Genomic DNA, 20,642 nt, shown 5'->3' with positions numbered 1-20,642 from the left:
TGCCACTGTGGGTCCCCTGATCCGACTTAAACCGCTAGGGGTATTAATGTTCTTCAGCGGCCCCTCCACTAATAGTGTGAGGCCAAGCCTCTGACTGGGTGATCAGTTAAGTGAAGGCCCCGGGACCATCGCCTCAGCATTGGGCACAGGTGGAAGAGTGGAAGGCCTCAGGAGTGAGCCTCAGGCCAGGATTCCCCAAGGGCATCACAGGCACGAAAGGTTCTGGAGGAGCTGGCTCCAGGTGTGCAAACTGGCCTCACACTTTGATGGCTGTGTGACCGTGAGCAGTCACTGGGTATCTGTCAGTTTGACAGTGGGGAAGCCCACAGAAGGCCTAGGACCTGCGAACAGTGAAGGCTGCCACCACTATCTTCTTTTTTTTTTTTTTTTTTAACCACTATCTTCTTTAGAGAATGGATAAAAGATGCCCCCTGAGCCTGCAAAGCTTGACCGTGACTAGGGAGGTTTGGGGACACCCCTCTCCCCTCCCCCAAGGGCTGCCTTTAGGAAACCGAGCTCAGTGTCTGAGGCAGCTCAGGAGTGCTGTGTGGGCACAGCAGGGCAGGCTGGGCAAGCTCACCATCTTATTTTCCGTCTTGTTCAGGTAATAGTCTCTAGAGGGCAAGCCGAGGCCGGACTGGTCCACCTGCAGAGAGACGGGGTGAGAGGGGGGCTCCTTGCCTGGCTGCCACCTTCCCTGGGGCAGGTTCCAGCAGGAACAGGAGGAGGAGACGATAGCCACCATCACCAACACATCCACCCAGGGACCAAAGATGGGACAGGGCAGTTGCCTAACTACAGGGACTTGGGTTCTTCTGAAGGGCTGGAAAACCTCTTTAGACAACTCCTGGCCTAGATAAAACATGATTTCACACAACAGTGTCCATGAGGTTCGAGCTACCCCAAGATGTATGATCATGGTGAAGTTACTAAAAATTTTTTTAAAAGCTTTATTTACTTATGTAGATGAGTGCTCTATCTGCGTGTATACCTACATGCCAGAAGAGGGCATGAGATCTCATTACAGATGGTTGTGAGCCACCATGTGGTTTTCTGGGACTTGAACTCAGGACCTCTGGAAGAAAAACCAGTGCTCTTAACCATCTCTCCAGCCCGTTCCTAAACCTTTCTGATCCTCTGGTTCTTCTGCTGGAAAATAAGGGGAACAATAGCTACCCTGAAGAACTTGGAATGGGTACTTGGAATTGGCATTGTGGAGACGATGGTGGTAAAGAGCCTTCTGAGCGTTGGGTGGGGAGGAGAGGTATGTTCCAGAACCACAGAGGCCTTCTGGTCCCATCCGGACATCCCTCATCCCAGCGGGAGTTATGATAGTGCACTTGGTTGACAAGGAAAGCACGGTTCAGAGGCCGAACCACTTGCCTAAGGTCACACAGCAAGTGGGTACCGTGGACGGGTGAGGTGAAGGCAGGGAGAGACAGGCTCAGATCCCCTCCAGGCAGAGCCACAAAGGCCAGGGGCTGAGGCAGGGGAGTGGGGTGTCCTGGTCACGTCCACCCACCTGGATCACATTGCTGTTGGAGTTCTTGGAGTCGGCGCTGACGTACACGGAGAAGAAGGGTGAGGTGCGGTAGTTCGAGGTGACCACCTGCAGTGTCTCCTGAAAGTTGTCCTTGGCCCACGGGCCTGTGATATTCCAGCCTCCAAGCTGCGGGGAGAGAGCAGGCAGCGGTGGTGCGTGTGCACGAGGATGTGTGTGTGTGTGTGCGCGCGCACGCATGTGTGTGGGCCTGTGGCGAGCTACTTCGAGAGCCCTATGCAAATCACAGAGCTACATGCTCTATGACCCTGGAACAGTCAGTCCTTTGATCTCTCTCTCTCCCTCTCTCTCTTTCTAAACCTCCAGACAGGGTTTCTCTGTGTAGCCCTGGCTGGTCCTGTAGACCAGGCTGGCCTCGAACTCACAGAGGACTACCTCGGCCTCCGGAGTGCAGGGATTAAAAGTGAATGCCACCACACCCAGCCACTTATCCTTAAGTGTGCTAAGAGCACACAAGGCTGCTGCTCCCACATGGCTAGGATGGAGATGGACTGAGACTCTGCCATGGAGACAGTTTTTTGAGTCACACAGTGATACTAAAACACAATTCCAGGGGCTGCAGAAATGGCTCAGCGGTTAAGAGAACTGTCCGCTCTTCCAAAGGGCCTGAGTTCAGTTTCCAGCGACCACACAGTGGCTCACAACCATCTGTAATGAGATCTGGTGTCCTCTCCTGGTGTGTATACATACATGCAGGCAGAGTACTGTATAATAAATAAATAAGTCTTTAAAAAAGAAAACAATTCCAAAGGTGTCTATGGGGAAAAGGCTCTTTGTTCTGAAAAAGGCTGAGAAGTTGTCTTGTCTTGCAAACTGACAGTAAGCGGCTGCCCCGCAAACATGGAAGCCCAGTGCCCACAATAAAAGCCTCATGCACACTTCTGAGCCCAGTGCTGCAGCGAATGGAAGGATCACGAGAGCAAGCTGTCGATCAGCCTAGCTCCACGTTCAGTGAGGAGACCCTGTCTCAGGGAAGAAAGAAAAAGAGTGACAGAGCGGGACACCTGATGTCCTCCTCCGCTCTCGTGTGCCCAACAAACACACACGCATACAAACACACACACACACACACACACACACACACACACAATTTGGTCCTTGCTAGCTTGGCACGTGCTGGCCCATGGGACCTGTGCAAGAGAGGAGGGATAGATACCGTCCCAGGGTCACCAACCCTGCTGCAAGCCCTTCTGCAGGGTGGCTGGGGGCAAGAGACCAGCAATGTAGCTCGGTTGGCAGAGTCTATATCTCGCATGCACAGGGCCCTGGGCTCAGTCTCCAGCACTGCATAAAACAGGCACAGTGGCATATGCCTACAGTCTCAGCACTCAGCAGGTCAAAGCAGTAGGGTCAGAAGCTCAAGGGTCCTTGGCTACACCGGGAGTTTGAGGCCAGCCTGGGCTATGTGAACACACCACACACACAAAGCAAAGAAGAAATGGATGAACGACTTCTTAGCAATTATCAGGGTCCTCCTCCTGCAGAGAACTATTTTTGACCCAAGAATCTAGGGTGCTTCTGATCCGGCACGGCCCTCCCAGGACTAGAACAGCAGCAGAGACGGGGCAGTCAATACGGTCCCTGTCCCCACCTAGACATATGCAGGCATCTCCCCAGCAGAAGCAGCCACACCCTATCCCATCCTCACACACAGACCCACCCACGTGGAGCCATGCACACACATGCTTGGGCAACCCCGACACCCGAAGCAGACAGATGGCTCGGAGTTCCAGCTGGGTGTGGCGGCTGGAGGTGTGAGGCGGCTGAGAGCCAGGGAGGGGGCTGAGCAGAGGGAGGCGGTGGAGTCCAACAGAGCACCCACCTTCTCAATCAGCTCCATCAGGGGCTTGGCCCGAAGCTCCTCGATCCTAGTTTCATTCATACACGCACGGTAGTACACCTGGGCCTTCCTCTCTGCCTCGCTCACGCTGGCCGTGGAATTCTCTAGAATATCAAGAAAGAACAGAGTTGTGTCCCAACTGGGTTGTGTCCTTCCAGGTCCCCGGCACTTCCAGCTGTACAAAAAGCACAACGATAACTACTGTCCACAGAGGAGCCTTGTGTTGCTCAGGTGTGAGGGCCTTCTCTCTGGGCAGAGCTGACAAGACCGGGGGTGTCTCCGGCCTTGCAGATGTTCCTGGAATGGCAATGTGTGCTTTGCTGGATAGTTTTGTGTCGGTTTGACATAAGCTAACGTCAGTTGAGAAAAGGCCTCCATTAAGATCTTTCAGTATAGCATTTCTTAATTAGTGATCAATAGGGGAAGGTCCAGTGCATTGTGGGTGGTGCCATCCCCTGGGCTGGTGGTCCTGGCTGAGCAAGCTATGAGGAGCAAGCCAGTAAGCAGCACCCTCCCCCCACGGCCTCTGTATCAGCTCCTGCCTCCAGGTTCCTGCCCTGAGTTCCTCTATTGATGAACAGTGATATGGAAATATAAGGCAAATGAGCCCTTTCTTCCCCAACTTGCTTTTAGTCATGGTTGTTTCATCACAGCAATAGTAACACTGACTAAAACATGTGCCTACCAGGAGGACGGCTGGCTTCCCCAGCCGCATCCTCTGCCTGGAAGGTGGGCACCCTGCCACGGTTGTCAGATCCCAGATGACCTTGCCAGGGAGAAAGGCAGCAATCAGAAGAGCTTGAAAGACTTCATTCATTAGGAACTGACTTCCTGCTTCCTCCCAAGAGGGCTAGACATGTTTGCCAGACTTACAGATGGCTCAAAGGGCTGTTTTCCACGCCAGGGCCTTATCTCATCCTACTTGGGCAGGGGGGTGCTTAGGGCTTCCCAGGCACCCAGGAGCCTCTCTCCCCTCCCCCTCCTCAGCTCCTGTGCTGTATGCCACCTGCTGAAGGCCACATGCATGCACATGTGTGGCCTTGAAGGTTCCTGCTGCCCCCAAGGTAGCCACACTACTAAGTGCTGCTCAGGCCCTCAAGGGGCCTACCATGCGCCAAAGCTCCAGTGTCCGAGCAAACACACAAACACACATGTAAACACATGTGTTTACACATACACACACACCTGGAGACCCTGGGGAAACACCTGTGAGGCCCCAGGTCCCAAGGGAGTGATGGGATGAGGCCTCTTGTAGAGGGAGGAAGGAAACAGAAGAGCCTGAGCCTCAAGCTTGAGATGCAAAGAAGCAGGGATGGGAAGGGGGAGTGGCCCACACCCAGGGCCTCATCTCCATGGCAACACTTCCCAAGAGCTCAGCTCTCAGAAGGGAAAGCAGATCCGCCAGGTGTTGGCCAGGTCAAGAAGGAAGCTGTCTCTCCCATCCACACCTGGCTCTGGCCATGACCCTAAGAGGGGAGGGCCAGCATTAGGGGTAGAACTCTGTGACCAAGAATGAGTCTGGTATGTGTTTTCCTCAGGGCCCCAAGGCCACCCAGATAAGAGAGCTAAAGACAGGCTCCCCAGGGACAGCCTGGCTGTGCTGGTCACAGTGTGTCCTGAGTTCCAGCTGGAGGCCACCGACTCCCTTGCCCTGGCATCTGGAGAGAGAGAAAACACTTGCTTGAGGAACAGCTGCCCTCTCACCTTTGCTGCAAGGCTTCCCTGACCAATTTCAGTTTCTGCGGCCATGCTCGTGGCTCTCCCATAGCTAACCGTTCAGCTCCCAGGGTTGGCAGCTGCCAGTCTGAGTGTAAGAGATGTATGGGTGAGACAGCCACCAGTGACAAGAGCATCTAAATATCCACGGGGATAGAAACTTCAGATAGTCCAGGAGGACGGCAAGAAGAAGCCCTTGCTCTAGCTTCAGGCTGACGAGAATCATGAGCAGGGGGTGTGGGGCCTCACATTCTGTATCTTTGTCATCTTTGCGTCCCTCAATCACATGTGCTAAAACAGCAGGCTCAATGTTCACGTAGAATAGTAAGGCAAAACGTCCTATGGTGGGGGGTGATACGTGAAGGGCCCTGGCAAGCCTGTGCATGGCAACCACAGGCCCGAACACGGCAAAAATGGTGCCAGTGGGGTTTGCCCACCCCCCTGCCTTCTTGCTCGTTAAACCGTTAGATCACATTCCTAAGGCTAGCCCCCAAAGTCTATTCCCTTATTTGGCCACTGACTCCTTCCTGAGACTAGACACTAAGGTCCAACAATCAAAAAGTCCCGAAAAACAAAAACAAACATACCCCATCTGCTTTGGCCACTTTGTCTGACACAGAGGCAGACCCTCACCCTCCCACCTAGCTTGCCCATCTGGAGTAATAAATCTTTGAGCTGAGAATGTGGGTGTGTCCTGCACTGACTCTGAGGGGCCTCCAACCCCTACAATAAGGCCAGTGCCAGGCTGAAACCCAGAAGGAGAGGAAGGGTGGCAGAATTCGTGGGCGCAGTGTGGGGACAGGCATTCACATCTCTGCCAGGCAGATCTCACCCGTGTGCCAGGGTTGACCCAGCTGGGGCAGACGTTCCAGGATGGATGAGGTACACCAGCCGCCTCCTCCCTCCTCATTCAACAGGGGCTACTACCCTGCCAGCTCCAGAGGGCCCTAACTGAATCAGCTTAGCCATACAGAGCTAATTGGGGAATTGGCCCAGCTGGTACAGCGCCTGCTATGTAAGCATGAGGACCCGAGTTCAGATCCACTCTAAGAGCTGGGTAGAGCTGTACAAACTTGCAACCGCAATGCCAGAGGGCAGGGCTGGGGGCATGGAGACAGGTGGATCCCTCAAGTTAATCGGCCAGCCAACCTAGCAGAATCAATGAGCTCCAGGTGCTGAGAGACCCTGACTAAAAAAAAAAAAAAAAAAATATGTAGAAAGCTTTGGTGGAAAACACCTGACCTTGCCCTCTGGCCTCGGGAAAGCGACTTGAGCACTAGGCTGGGCTTCTTCAGCAGCTGCTGCTACTGACTGGGCTGGAAAAGCCAGGAGAACATTCTCGGGGCGAGGAGACCCCCCCAGGGCTTCAGCAGCGTAGGGACCAGACAGCAGAGTTTCCAATTGCCTACTTACTTCCTTCCAGGGACCCCATGTTCCAGAAACTCCTGCAGTCACTTCCCCCAAAGTCCCAGAGAGGAAAGACGGCACACGTTTAATCATTTTTACCTCTGGGAGTTTTTCTTGGATCCCTTTCTCACATCGCTCCTGGCATTAGGAAGCAAACGCCCAGGCAGCCAGGCAGAGGCTGAGATGAGCTGCAGGAACAGGGCGCCTGGGAATTCCTCAGTCTCCCTGGCTACCTCGGCATTGTCTGGGCAGAAGCGTGTGGGGCCAGGAGTCTCCATCAGGCAAGGCCAGTGTTTGTTTTAGATAAACCACAGACTCAGTTCAGCCAGCTCCAGGCCTCAGGAGGGAGAAGAGGGGCTGATAAAAAGAGGCGCCTGGTCTTTGGGACAACACCATTGTTACTTCCTGGTGCCGAGCAGAGTGCAGGGCCGGGCCTGTATCTCATCACCACACAACACAGAAAGATGGATGTGGTGTTACACGGCCAAAGAGAAGGAAGAGGAGGCCAGGGAGGAAAGGAGCCTGCTGGCAAAGGCACATCAACTAATGAGCACGCTGGAGTCTGAACCCAGGCGTTCTCGTAAGCCTTCCTGAGAAAGCAGGCTGGCTCTCCGCGTGTGGGTGTGGCCATGTGTGCAACTTGTCATAACATTCCCTACAGTGGCTCTTACTTGGCTCCAACCCAATTTGTAGGCAAGTGTGACTAATCCAAGGTCACGTAAGTAAAGTGGCTGAGGCCAGGACTGGTGCTCTAGTCTCTCTGTTTTCTTGTTCCTTCTTGCCAGTCAGTATGTGGAAAAACCAGGCCAGAAGACAGTCCATCCACACTCACCCCCCTAAGAAGTCCTGGACCCACCTCCCTGCCTGGATCATCAAATCCACCAAAACCATCCAATAATGCAAGTGGACCTACTGCTGCAGACACTACTCCAGGAGGAAGTGTTTGCAAGGCAAATGGAGGGCAAGGGGAAACTGAGACAGTAAATATTGGGAAAACGTAATCAAAACGAAAATGAGACAAGGGATGATGCTATTCATGCCCAGTCACCGACATAAACTCACTTCATGAGAACTGAATGTTCTGGTATCGGGGATACAAGAAAGGAGGGAGGACAGCTATCTTCTCACTCCCACACATTACCCCATATACCACCCCACCCCCCAGCTCTGGTACTGCGGGTGGACCCTGGGGCTTGTGCATGCCAGGCAAGCACGCTTTCCCAGCCCCGACAGATGACCGTTCTTTATGGAATTTTCAGTTGTCACAATAAGCTTGCCTTTAAGTATTTTTCTTTGTTTTGCTTTTGAGACTGGTTCTCATATAGCCTAAGCTGACCTTGAACTTAATATACAGCAAAGGATGGCTTTGAACTCCTGATCTTCCCGCCTCTGCCTCCAGAATGCTGAAATTATAGGAACACACAGTGCCCAGCTTTATGCTCTCATTTTAAAAGATGCTTTAAGTCAGAGACCCGATACACCAACCAAGGACCATTCATGGAGAGGACCTAGACCCCCTGTTCAGAGGAAGTCCATAGGCTGCTCAGTTTGCAAGTGGGTACCCTAAAGAGGAGTACAGGGGCTGTCTCTGATATGAACTCAGAGGCTGGCTCTTTGATCACCTCCCCCTGGGGGGAGGTGCAGCCTTGCCAGGTCACCAAGGGAGGAAGATGATTCAGTCAGTCTTGATAAGACCTGATAGGCTAGGGTCAGCTAGAAGGGTAGGAGGTCCTCCTAGGGAAAGGGCATAAGGGGAGAAAAGGGAGGATGGGTGGGACTGGGAGGAGATGAGGGAGGGGGCTGCAGCAGGGATACAAAGTGAATAAATTGTAATTAATTAATTAATTAATTAATTAATTAAAAAAAGAAAAAAGTTGATATAAGTTTGAAGGGTACAAACCCGTCAGTGTGGCTCAGACCCCAGGAGCCTTTGGTAGAAGACATAACCAGGAAAACGGCTTAAGAAAAGTCTAGAAGGAACTGGGCGTCGGTGGTGGTGATGATTTGAACCTTTAATCCCAGTATTTGTGATTAAAGAGGCAGAGGCAGGTAGGTCTCAGAGTTGGAGGCCAGCCTTGTCTACAGAGCAAGTTCAGGACAGACAGAGCTACACACAGAAACCCTGTCTTGAAAAACAAAGAACAAACAAACAAAAAGAAAAGCATAGAAGAAGCTGAGGAGGGGGCTGGAAAGATAGCTCAGAGGTTAAGAGCACTGGCTGATCTTCCAAAGGCCCTGAGTTCAATTCCCAGCAACCACATTATAGCCATCTATAATGAGATCTGGTGATCTCTTTTGGCCTCACAGGCAGGCAGAATACTGTAAAAATAATAAATAAATAAATCTTAAAAAGGGGTGGGTGTGCTGAGGAGATGGCTCAGTGTCATAGAAACATGAGGATCTAAGTTTAGAGCGCCTGCATGACGTAGAAGCTGGTGTGACACCTGAAAACCCAATGCAGGGTTCTGGAGACAGGTCAATTCCAGGTCTCACCGGCCAGCCAGTCTAGCGCTTACAGAGAGATCTAGGTTCTTCGAGAGACCCTGCTTCAAAAACATAAGGCAGAGGCCACTTAGTGTTGACCTCTGGCCCTCACATGGATGTGCCTGGGCAAGCACACAGGCCAACACGGCACACAAGACGGGAAGGGAGATATCGGTCTGGAAGGCTTTGTGGTGCAGGCTGTGTAGGTGGTAAAGTAGTATGAGCTAAGCACAGGCAGAAAGCCAAAGGCCATCCAAGTTGAAGGGGTGATGGGGAGCTGGCTGCTTCCTGATGGAGTGAGGCCACATTCCTTTCTCCCCAATTCTACCAGGCCCTGCAGTCAGCCCCGGGGGAGTGGCAGAGTCTACGTTCCAAGCTACAAAGCTGCAAGGACATGCCACAGTGGCACCTGGCCCAGGCCAGTCCACCCTCTGGGAGGCCCAAGGTGAATTTAGCCATCAAAGGACTGTGTGGCTTAGGCTGGGGATAGTGGCAATGCTTGCCCAGGGGTTCCACCCTCAGTACTGTACGCAGTAATCCCGGCACTTAGAAGGGTGAGAAGTTGAAAAGTCACCTTTGGCTTCATAAGGAGTCCAAGGCCAGCATGGGCTAGAGATCCTGAGGAAGGTGGAAGGAAGAGAAAGAGGGAAGGAGGGAGGGAGAGAGGAAGGAGGGGAGGAAGGGAAGGGTAGGGCTTGTTCAAGGCTGTACTACTCATTCACGTAAACAGCTGTGGTGTAGGGCCAGGGACACAACCCTGACACTCCACCTGCCCTCTTTATCTCCCTACCTCCTGAGAGCCCACCCCAGGCCACCCTGGAGGTGCTGAGCACTCCAGTGTTCCAGTACCTGCCAGCTGTTAGCCCTAGCTCCTTCCGAGGCCTGCTGGCTGACCCTTTGTCTGGAGGGAAGCTGAAACTGGCTAGGCCTTAAGCCCTGGAGCATTCTTTTAGTCACTCACTCCTCTGCTATCTGCGTTTTTGGGAGGCAGGGGGTCTCCCAGGTATCGATGAAAAGCTATTTCTTGATTAGTTCCCGGGAGGGAGACCAGGAAGGTGACCCTAGGACATATCTTGGCGGGGGGCACTCCCGGCTAGTATGACACAGAGGTGACTTCAGCTATGTGGGGCCTGAGGCTAGCCTGGCCTGCAGAGCTCAGCCAGCAGCCACGGGGGTGGGGGGGGGGGAGAAGCAAGCCACAGGCCTCCTTCCCAAGCAAAACTTACTGGGCCCTCTCCACAGTGGATGTGGTTTAGAGAGAACCAGCACAGGTTTTGAGACTCCATAGCTCTAGGTCTGAACTCTTCCCTTCATCTCTTAGGGAAGCCGTTTTTGCCTCTGAGTGTCATCTGCAACAGGCCTGTACCTCCATGTTGCATTGTGAGAGACAAAACAAAACAAAACAAAACAACAAAAAACTTAGCACATGACAGATACAGCCAGTACCACCGTCCCTGCTAACTGGTCCACACAGGCTGAGACGTAAGTCATTCTATGACTTTGCCTTCCTCTGATCCCTTGCTGCATCTTTTCCAGCAACCATGTTAAGAAGAGTCCATGTTGAGGAGGAGGAGGAGGAGCCAAGGACCTGAGAGGGCCCCTCTACCATCATGTAGCTGGTGAGGGAGGAGTCCGCTTGGAATTCACACGAAGCCACCAGAAGGGCAGCAGTGCTCCTCTGGGGACGTTAGGGGCCAGGCCCCATGGTCGGCCCCTAAACCTCTGCATCAAGCCTACGCTCACAGCTATGTCAGACAGCACCGAGAGTTGAGTGTTACAGAACTGGGGACTGAGATGTAGAATAGGTCCCTGGATAAGCAGCCAAGCTGGTCTGGGGTGGAGGGGCTACCTGGCTTCAGAGCTCTGCAGTGTGGCCCTGATGCCACCAGGCGCTGCTGTTCCCCATGCCCAGGGCAGATCCTTATACCATCAACTTGACCCCAAGTGACAGGGCAGATAGAAAGTCATAGCCCAGGAGCAGAGGCCACTCCCTGTGAACCCTGACAAGCTAGCAGGGAAACTGAGGCAAGATGTCTTAACCTGCCTCAGATGAGCTGAGGGGTCCTGCCAAGGAGCTGCTTGGGACAGTGGGGAAAAGGGTGGGTGGGTGACCTATCGACAGCCATGGCCTGAGGCTGGGGTGGGAAAGAAAGACAAGATGTCCTTAACCCACTTGCCCTGGAAGGACATGGCTGCCTAAAAAGCAGTTGTTAAATCGGAATCATTTCCTATCTCCTGAGATGAGTTTTGTTGCTTAGAGAGGATCTGTCCTCTTTTAAGCAGCTACTTCTGTCACCTACGCCTCAGCACACTGAAGAGCTTTAAAAAGCCTGACAAGCTGGGTGTGCGGTGGCTCACGCCTGTGATCCCAAGCACTTGGGAATGACTTCCAGTCCAAGGAGCGTGGACTACACAGAAAGACCTTGTCTCAGAAATCCGACCAACTGCCAAGACACGGTTAAGTATTCATGGATCTGAGTGCTGTCACTGACGGGTGGATTAACAGAGCTTTCCTATCTGGCCCTTCGCCAGCTTTGGGAGCCCCAGGAGAGGGCAGAGGGCAGCAGCAGAGGGAACTGGAAAGGGTTTCTTCAGGCTGCACATGTGGTCCAGCACATGCCGGCACTCCTTCTGGGAGAGGAAGCACTGCGTGACAGGAATGAATATAGCAGCAAGCAGGACACACTTGGGAGTCTAAGCGTGGAATCCACATCAAAAGGGCTCTGGGCGGTCAGGTATCACTTATCAGCAGCCCAGGTGACCCCACTTATGAGTGACAGACTCTCTGTATTATATTATATATATGATGTAATATATATATATGATGTATTATCTCTCTCTCTTTCTCTCTCTCTCTCTTTTGAGTCAGGACCTCATGAAGCCTAGGTTGACTTTAAATTGAACTCTTGATCCTCCGGCCTCTACCTCCCATGTGGGGATTGCAGGCTTTTGCCACCTCCACGGGATTGAACCCATGGCCTTATGCATGCCAGGCAAGCATTCTCCCAAATGAGCTATTAACCACCCCCACCCCCACCCTTCGACAACACTGATGAAAACCTATCACCTGAGCCAGAGCATCCCACCTCCATCCCTTCCCCTTACAACACTGCAGACTCAGTCACTGCCAGCCAGGAGCCGAGCAGTGCCTGGAAAGCCTAGGCTTGAGGCTCTGTGTTCCCTGTCAGCAATGACTGCCTCACACATGCTGGAAAGCTCAGAGTTAACCAGCTCCCTCGGGGCCACACTGTGAGGGACACTACCCTCCTCCACCCCCTTGCCACTCCTCTGGAGCTTACCAAGTAGATTCTTGATGATGGCTTGGTTGTGTTCCCAGAGGTTGCTGAAGGTTCCCCAGCGTGAGTGGCCATCGGGCACAGGGTTGGCCTTGATCCAGCCCCCGCAGGCATAGCTGAAGAAGTCCTGGCAGGGGTCTACTGTGGGGTCCATGGAGTTTAGGATGGAGCTGGTCACTGAGACGCAGGCCTCCGTCAGACATACCGGGGGCGTTCCTGAGAGACAAGGACAAGAGGCCAATGAGAGGTGAGCAGTGCAGATGGTCTGGAGCCGGGGGGCCACAAGCCCTACCTGGCCCTGACCTAGCAGGGAGGCTACCAGATCCCTCACAAGATGCAGAGCATGGTGGCACAAAGCTGTACGACAGGCAGGAGGATCAGAAGTTCAAAGTCAACCTTAGTTACAAAGAGTTACGGGAAGCTAGCCGGAGACGCACGAGACCCTGTCTCAAAACAACAAAACAAAATTGCTATGCTATTGGCATGTGAACTGAAAAGAATCTTCTTTAAGTGCTGGGAACGGAGCCAGGGCCTTGTACATGCCAGGCAAGTGCTCTCCCACTGAGACACAGCCCACAGAGAGCCTTTCTGTGGCAGGGGTGACAGTGCCACTTACAGTAACACGTGATCAAATCCCCTTAACGAGAACTGCACCCCCCAATTCCCGGCCACTGGGAAGGCCAGAACTTTACGAGGGGAAAAAGAACGTCTGTGTGTTTGAAAAAGGCTGTTCACTATTATGACATAAGTTCATATTTGGAGAGGAAAAAGAATACCTATTGTTTTTATTCGGTAAACTGCAGGAAGTCAAGTCTGACAAAATCTTGGCTGGAAATGCCCACAAGACACAGTAAGGGGACCTGAGCTTGAAAACAACATGAGGTGGTGGTGCACGCCTTTAATCCCAGTACTCAGGAGGCAGAGACAGGTGGATTTGTGTGAGTTTAAGGCCAGCCTGATCTACGGAGTTCCAGGACAGCCAGGGCTACACAGAGAAACCCTGTCTTGAAAAAACAAACAACCCAACCCAACCAAACATCCCTGGCTAACGAATGGAACTAATGAATAGCTTCGGGGTCCTCAGCTGACCAATTGATAGATTGTGGCCCTCTTGTCTAAGTCCCCTGTTCCTTGGAAACCTTCCCAGGCCCTCTGGTGCTGTGTTCCTTCCTGCTGTGGGCATCTGCTGACTTATCATGGACGGTCCTATGTCACAGCCATCTTCCTGTCCACCTCCCCGCTAGAGCGTGAACTTGTTTTTACACATCCATTCCCCAGCGCTGTGCTTGGCACCCATTGCTGTTCAGTCAATGTTTGTGGAGGCAATGAAATGACCTACTGAATCAAAGTGTTCTAAGACCATGTCACCTGCCGGAGAGGTGGCAAATACTCCTTTGCTCTGGGACGAACACGGCCATTTGAGAAGGCAGCTTAGGTCGAATTTACTCATCCAACTGTACCTGGCCTCAGGGCCATCCAAGATGCTTTAATTCTTTAAAAACATCTATGTGTGTAAACATACATGTCTGTCTGTATGTGAATGTACTGTGTGACTGTGCATGCCATGGCATGTGTGTGGAAGTCAGGGGACAATTTACAGGCATCAGCGCTCTTCTCCTTCTACCATGTCAGTGCTGGGCTAGAACTCAGGTCACCAGGCTTGAGAGCAAGCACCTTCACCCACTTAGCCATCCATCTGGCCCTCAAGATGCCTGAAAATACTTCACAGAACAGGGCTAGGGAAACAGGTTCATCAGTAACGCCAGAGCCCATGCACAAATGCCAGGGGGGATGGCACACTCTTGTAATCCAAAGCTGAGGAGGTGGAGACAGAGGGATCCCTGGGCTTGCCGTGAGCGGGTCGAGCGTAACAGGTGAGCTCCAGGCTGTTGAGAGGCACTGTCGTAATGGAGGTGAATGGCATTCCTGAGGAGGTCTGCGTTAGTTTTGCCGCTGTTTGGAAAGTGGCTCAAAGTCTCTGGAAAGCAGGCCGAAGCAGGGAGGTGAGATCAGAATGTCCTCGGGGGCCCAGACGCTGCTTAGAGGTAGGTCTTCCAGAATTGTCTGAGGAGTTGTTTTGCCTGGCCAGTGGTGTTTGCTCAGATGCAGCCAATGTCGGGGTTCTGCCAAGACCGGAGGCGGCTGCGGCTTTCTCTCATGGTGCATAGGTCACCTGATCCTTAGCCCAGCTCCATCCACGCAAGAGGGCCATTCTTCTCTCAGGAGGTAGGGAGAGGAACGAAACAGAGGCAGAGGCTGTAGTCTGCCCCTTGGAGTCCCACCTGGCAGCAACAACGGCTGCTTGAGATCTGGGGATCAAACTCACGCTGCCTGGCTTGGCAGCCAGCACCTCTACCCATTGATCTAGCTTGTCAGCCCCATGATGGTTATTTAGAAGCTGTCCTTTGGGAGTACGCTTTGATTTCTGGAGAAACATGTTGGGGTTCCTACGGGGCGTCCCAGAGCAGCCTGCTCTCCATCTCTGGGCCAATAGCTGGGCAGACAGTGCTGGGCCCACACTGCCTGGAAGGATGCTCTGAACTGAAGCTGACTCAGGATGGGGGCAACTGCAGAAAGAGAATGCTCCACCTGTGCTCTGTTGATGGAGCAGACGTGTGTACACACTCATTTATACACCTCCACACACACACACACACACACACACACACACACACACACACAGACACAGAGGCTTGGTAGAGAAAGGCCGTTCCCAGTTCTACTCTCCTCTACACACCTCTGGCCAACCAGCCATTCATTTATTCAGCTTCTCCATACCCATGGCTATGCTCGACACACGGTTAAAAGCCTAGAAATAAGTATTTAATCAGCACTTCCGAGCCAGGCAGGCACAGGAAAACACCTCTATAAGCCATTAGTTAGTTAAATCATCAGGCAATTATTTCTTAAGCGTCTTGTAGATACTTAGGTTAGTCACAGAGTAAGCACTCAGGAAATGTTTGTGGAATGAATGAATGAATGACTGTGTGTCCCACACAGGAGGGAGGGGCTTGTGAATAAAGTCCCAGCCCTCCACATTTAGGAAGCCAAAATGCCCCCTTCCCACTCCAGGATGGCTTCCCCCAAGCACTCTCACAGTGGAGAAGGCTCAACATGGCCATTATGATGGGGTGAATGACAGCCAGGGGGTGGGACCCCAAAGCTCCCTTTGGTTTATCTGACTGACAAAACAGTAGACAGTTGGGGGCAGGAGGATAGGAGACCCTGAACTTGATTTTTAACCTGGATCTATTCTTCCAGGATCCACCCTTTCCATGACCCCACAAGGATAGCTGGGTCACAGGAGCCCCTCATGACAACAGTCAGAGGGGCCCATAAACGCAGAGGGCCAAAGGGATCCATCATGACAACAGGGCCAGAGAGACACACCATGACAGCAGGGTCAGGGGGACCCATCACAACAGGTCAGAAGGAGCCATCACGTGATCATCCAGTGTGCAGGAGAGTCATGCATGCACAGAGACACACAAAGTCTCCGAGGCATGAAGTACGGCCTTTCAGGGTGCCGACAGGCCCTGGACTGCATGTCAATTACAAAGAGAGGTGGGGCCTTTGCTCTGGATTCCTCTGAACCCTGGAAACCTGTGAGCAAACGCAATCTCCACACTCCATCCCCCGAGCCTACAGCCTGAGGCGAGTCAGTCTCTGTGCCTCCACATTTCACAGGAGTTGCATTCGTGAGGAGGAGAGGACCATAGAAAGTGGCCCAGTAAACGGAGGCTATTGTTGCTGTACTCATGACACTAAGGAAGGCAGGCAGCCACAGCTTCAGAGTAACTGAGCCAAAGCTAACTCAAGAAGACCTTGGGGACATCAGATACATGTCATTAGAGTTACCCTCAACGAGGTACTTTCCCCTGTATTTAGAGAAGAAAGAAATGTATGTAAGATGTGAAAATTAAGTGGCTTGTCCAACCGTTAAGCTACTGGACCGGGGTGTGAACTCCTGTCGTTTTTGTTATTGCCTTAAGGCAGGATCTAATGCAGTTTAGGAAGGCTTTGAATTCACTAAGTAATCCAGGCTAGCTTTGAAATCCTCATCTGCCTGCCTCAGCCTACCGGGGCATCGAGATTATAAGCACGAGCCATTGTACCCAAATTTGACCTTCTGACTTCAAAACCTTGCTATCACTTATTCCTATCTATCTGTACCCTGAACCCTTAGGGTGCCTCTCTCCTTGACTCTGGAGGCCAATCCCAGCTTGAACAAGGACCTCTGCCTCCTTCACAGAGTGACAGAGCACAATGGATGATAGTCAAGCCAATCACAAATCACAGATGCACCTACTTGTCCGGTACTGGATGCCCAGGGTTGCCAGGCAGGCCACCAGGCCTGCTGCCAGAAGTGCCACCAGTACCACCAGCCGCTTCTCCACCGAGGTCCGAGCTGCCCAGCACCTCTGGCCGCTCCGGGGGCTGCGGAAGTTCACCTGCAGGGAAGGAGGCAAGAGGGGAGGGGAGACCATGAGCCCAGGGCTCTCCTTCCCCAAAAGGAAGGGGCTCTGCTGCAGATCCAGACCCTGGGGAGGCATCAGTTTGCCCTTCTGTCTCAGGGGTGGTCCAGTTCCCACAGAATCTGCCCTAATCCAGGAAAGGAACCACTGCCCCGGCTAGTAGCTTCGATTTGCACTGGGACATCAGAGCTAGCGGCTCAGCTAAGGAGGGCTTGTGTTTTCTCTGTCACCCGATACCGGTAGATGAAAAAAAAAATCTACAGCTTTTCCAATTCTCCAGTAAGGAGCTCAAAAAAGAACAGGATGTTTGGACTTTGAAGGCATTCAGAGGGCGGCCAGCTGGGCCCTCCTCAGAGCCCCCGCACCTACAGAGCCAGAGACAAGCATGACACAGTGCCAGCTCCTGCTCTCTGCAGGCAGGACACACTCAGCTAAGTCTTTCTAATCCTATCAGGGCTGCCTCATCCCTTCTCTTCTTACAAATGAGGAAACCGAGGTCCAGGGTCATTTATCTCATAGCTGAGTAGGTAGGGCTGAGATTTGAAGTAGATTCTAGAGACATAGGTCTTAGGTGACGATCGGGGAAGACAAGAGGAGAAACAGGTCCATTCATGGAGGAAAAATGTGCCAGGCCCCCGTCGTCTGGCTAAACAGGAAAGGAGGCACAATGAGAGGAAGTGGAGGGTGTGGGAGGTCCTTGGGGGCAGGAGCCTGGAGGGGACATGCCTGCACTCAGGACCCTCAGCCCATGTTCTTCATACCCAAAGTCAGCACGGGGTTAGGGGTGGGAGTGGGGGAGGGTACTCCCTGAAAAAGCCAGGAGGGGCACAGGACAGGAAATGTCTCCAGAAGGTGGGGCTGTTCGGTGATGTCACCCGGTACAAACAGCTGGGCACCAACTCAAGGGGGAGAAATAGATTCCTTTGCTTTCAACTGCTTACAGTCAAGAGAGGAGGCAGGCAATGAACAGACAGGTGGACAGGGAAGGCTTCCTGGAGCAGGTGATGTCTGGGTTGGGTGTGGACCAATGAAGAAGGAGCTGGTCACGGGTGCAAAGCACAGCTCTGAGAAAGAACAGTTCAAAGGACTGGAAGACACGTCACTGGAGGAGGAGGAGGAACAAGAGTTCTTAAGAGGTGCCCAGCATACCAGGGCACCTGGGGACGCCCATCTCTGGCTCACTGAGTTCCCACACAGCTGTGTAGGGGCTGCCCCCAGAGCAGGTCAGAGCCTGGGAGGTATCCTACAACTGGCACATGAGATTTGAGATGGGCCACCCTAGGGAAGGGCGTCTTGGTCAGCCTGGGGTGCTAAAAGAGAAAGAGGAACGTGATGACTACGTATGGAAGAAGAACTGGGATCTAAAACTGAGAAGAGAATGCTGAGAACTGGATACAATTCAGTGACTGCGCCCCCATGGTGGTAGCCAGGTTGGAGAAGGGGGGGCTCCCTGAGCAGATCCCCTCAGCTTTCTGAAACAGGAAGAGGTAGAGGTTTCTGACCAGGGTACTTTTACCTGTTCAGAGACAGCTAAAGAGGCATGCTCCTGTTGACACAGGACCCTTCGGCCTGTTACCTCAGGTTCTGGTATACAGAGAGACCCCCAAGGCCTTGAGTCCTCAGGTACAGCCTTGCTGAGGGACATGGGACATTAGCATCCCTTCACTTGGCTGTCCTTCTGCCCTAAGACTTGTCCCAGCCTTTCTCTTCCACCTTCTGCTCTCTCCTGTCCCATGACTGTGGCTCAGTTAACAGAGCACGGAGGCAGGGAGACCTTGGTTTAAGAGGCTTCCTTTGCCTGATGTCAACTCCAAGGAGCTGGTGGAATAGACTGTTCAGCTTGGGGGACAGCAAGGAAATGTCACTTCATTGGGGCACCAAAGTGCCATGGTGAGGGGAATAAGGAGAAGAAAGGTGAAAGGACATCACGGAGGTGAGGGAGGAGGACAGAAGAGATGGCAGATAAAAGGAGCACAGAAGGAGGAGAGGAAACAAATGGATAGCAACTTATAAATGTTTGAGAGCTGACTTTTTTGGGCCTGGCACCCGTTTGTTCTGTTTTGTCGCTTGGTGGGGGAGTTCCCAAGACCAGGTACTAGTGTGAGCTCCAGAGGAGGTAAAGCTAGTGGGGGCTTCGGGGTCAGAAGCAGAGGGCACAAAGAGACAAGCCACCTCTCCAGACTGTGAAGCTCCTGTCCATGAGGCCCCACCTCCCCAAGAGAAAAAAAACAGGCAGCTGGGACAGCGCTGTTCCATGTCAAACCAAGTGTTGAATCTAAACAGATGGCATTCACCGTGAATTAAATTAGAATTAAGTCAGAACGGGATTGAAATTTCTCAGTTCCAAGCAAGAGCTGCAAACGGGATTTGAAAATAGGATCATTAACCTCTGTCATGCTCACTGCTTGACTTTCACTGCTGGACCAAGCACTTCTGAGTTTCTGGACAGACCTCGCCTCTGAGGGCAGGGGGAATTCGGAGCAGCTCCTAAGGGTGGAATTGCCTGGAAGCTCTGGGCTGGGAACAGGAGAGGCTGGGCAAAGGTGGTATCAGGGTACCACTCTGCCCCTTTCCCCCCACCCCCAATGTGCCCTGGGAGGATCCCATGGGATGAGGTGATAACAAAGAAATACATGTTTCCATGCTTTCCTTTAAAAAGGAGGGCATGCCAACTGTTGGAGCCAAGCTGTGGCCTCTTTGAGGGCGGTAGGATTAGTGGCAGGCAGCCCAATCCGTCTTCAGAGGTGCCTGGAAGTGGCTGCTGGCCGAGCCACAGCGCTGATACCCCAAAGATGGAGTCAGAGTCACTGTGGACTGTCAGGCCACTGACAGGGTCAGCGTCCTACTTACGAGGTAGAAACAGAAAGACAGCAGGAGAGATGGGGATGCCCTCCAAACAGAGAAGTGGGGGGAGGGATGAGGCACAGGAAGAGGGATGGAGCTACAGACAGCAGAAGAAGAAGAGAGACAGAGTGGGAGGGAGAGAGCAGAGGTGTCCAGCCCCGGTGTTCCCAGGGTTTGCCAGGCAGGGAAACAAAGCCCATTATAAGTGGGGATAAATATTTGGTTACAGTGGTGAGCGCCTGGCTCACCGAGGCTGGCAGCAAGAACAAGTTCTGCAGGTGAGGAAGGATGCCTGGCCCCGGGGCCCAGGGGAAGAGCCAGCAGTGCAGGGGTGGGAACCAGGCTGAACACGCTTTCAGAGTCTGAGGGCCCCCAGCAAGCTGGCTTCACGGAGCAGCAAACAAGGGTTATCTGCCAAAGCTCTCGGGGAGCCCAGAGGCCCAGGGCCATGCGAGCTCTCTGCCTCAGACTCGACCTTTCAGAGCAGGCAGACCGTGACAGCTCAGCCTCACAGGGAGAGTCTGCCTCCCTCTGTGGGGGTGTCATTTTGGGGGAAGTTCCCTTCCAGTAAAGTTTCCATGAGGTAGACTTTCAGCTGCGGCTACTGAGGTCAGCCCTGAGCAGAACCATGACGACTTCCCCACTCTGTCAGAGTGACCTGCCCCTCCCTACCTGACCTTAAAGAGAAAGTGCTGGCTTAACAGTCCCTCCTGTGTGAGTGGACCCCAGAAGAATCAACCTTTAAGAGAAATCACAGTCCTAGAAAATGTCTTCCCAGAAGGAAGCTCTCCAGCTTTTCTTCCTTCCTGAGAAAAGCAGGTCAGCTAGCACCCTGAGGGGCTGCCGAGGCAGCCTCAGGCCTGTCTCCTACCTCCAACACTAGGAAGCTGGGGTGAAGTCACCAGGTGTGAGTGACCATTTCAGAGTCTAGAACACACTGGCCAAGAGTCTTACACTATAACAACAGATGTGAAGGTCCTTCCTGATAAGGGAAAAGTTGTTTGAAAGTCGCTTCAAAT

General features: G+C 52.8%; 1 protein-coding gene across 3 annotated transcripts in view; it reads right to left on the bottom strand.

Annotated features, from left to right (window-relative positions):
- Ece1 (endothelin converting enzyme 1) overlaps positions 1-20,642 on the bottom strand; it is a 95,762-nt gene that overhangs the window by 26,766 nt on the left and 48,354 nt on the right. For all 3 annotated transcript variants that reach the window (XM_055610907.1, XM_055610905.1, XM_055610906.1), the window contains 5 exons: positions 16,614-16,755; positions 12,308-12,520; positions 3,384-3,505; positions 1,523-1,669; positions 581-646 (listed from right to left, as the gene is read on the bottom strand). In XM_055610907.1, the coding sequence (XP_055466882.1) occupies positions 581-646; positions 1,523-1,669; positions 3,384-3,505; positions 12,308-12,520; positions 16,614-16,755 (690 nt within the window). The remainder of the gene's footprint in view (positions 1-580; positions 647-1,522; positions 1,670-3,383; positions 3,506-12,307; positions 12,521-16,613; positions 16,756-20,642) is intronic.

Source organism: Psammomys obesus, unplaced genomic scaffold (genome assembly GCF_907164565.1).
Source record: "Psammomys obesus unplaced genomic scaffold, mPsaObe1.curated_primary_1811, whole genome shotgun sequence".
In the NCBI taxonomy this organism is placed as follows: Eukaryota; Metazoa; Chordata; class Mammalia; order Rodentia; family Muridae; genus Psammomys; species Psammomys obesus.
This window is presented reverse-complemented; position numbering and strand designations above follow the sequence as displayed.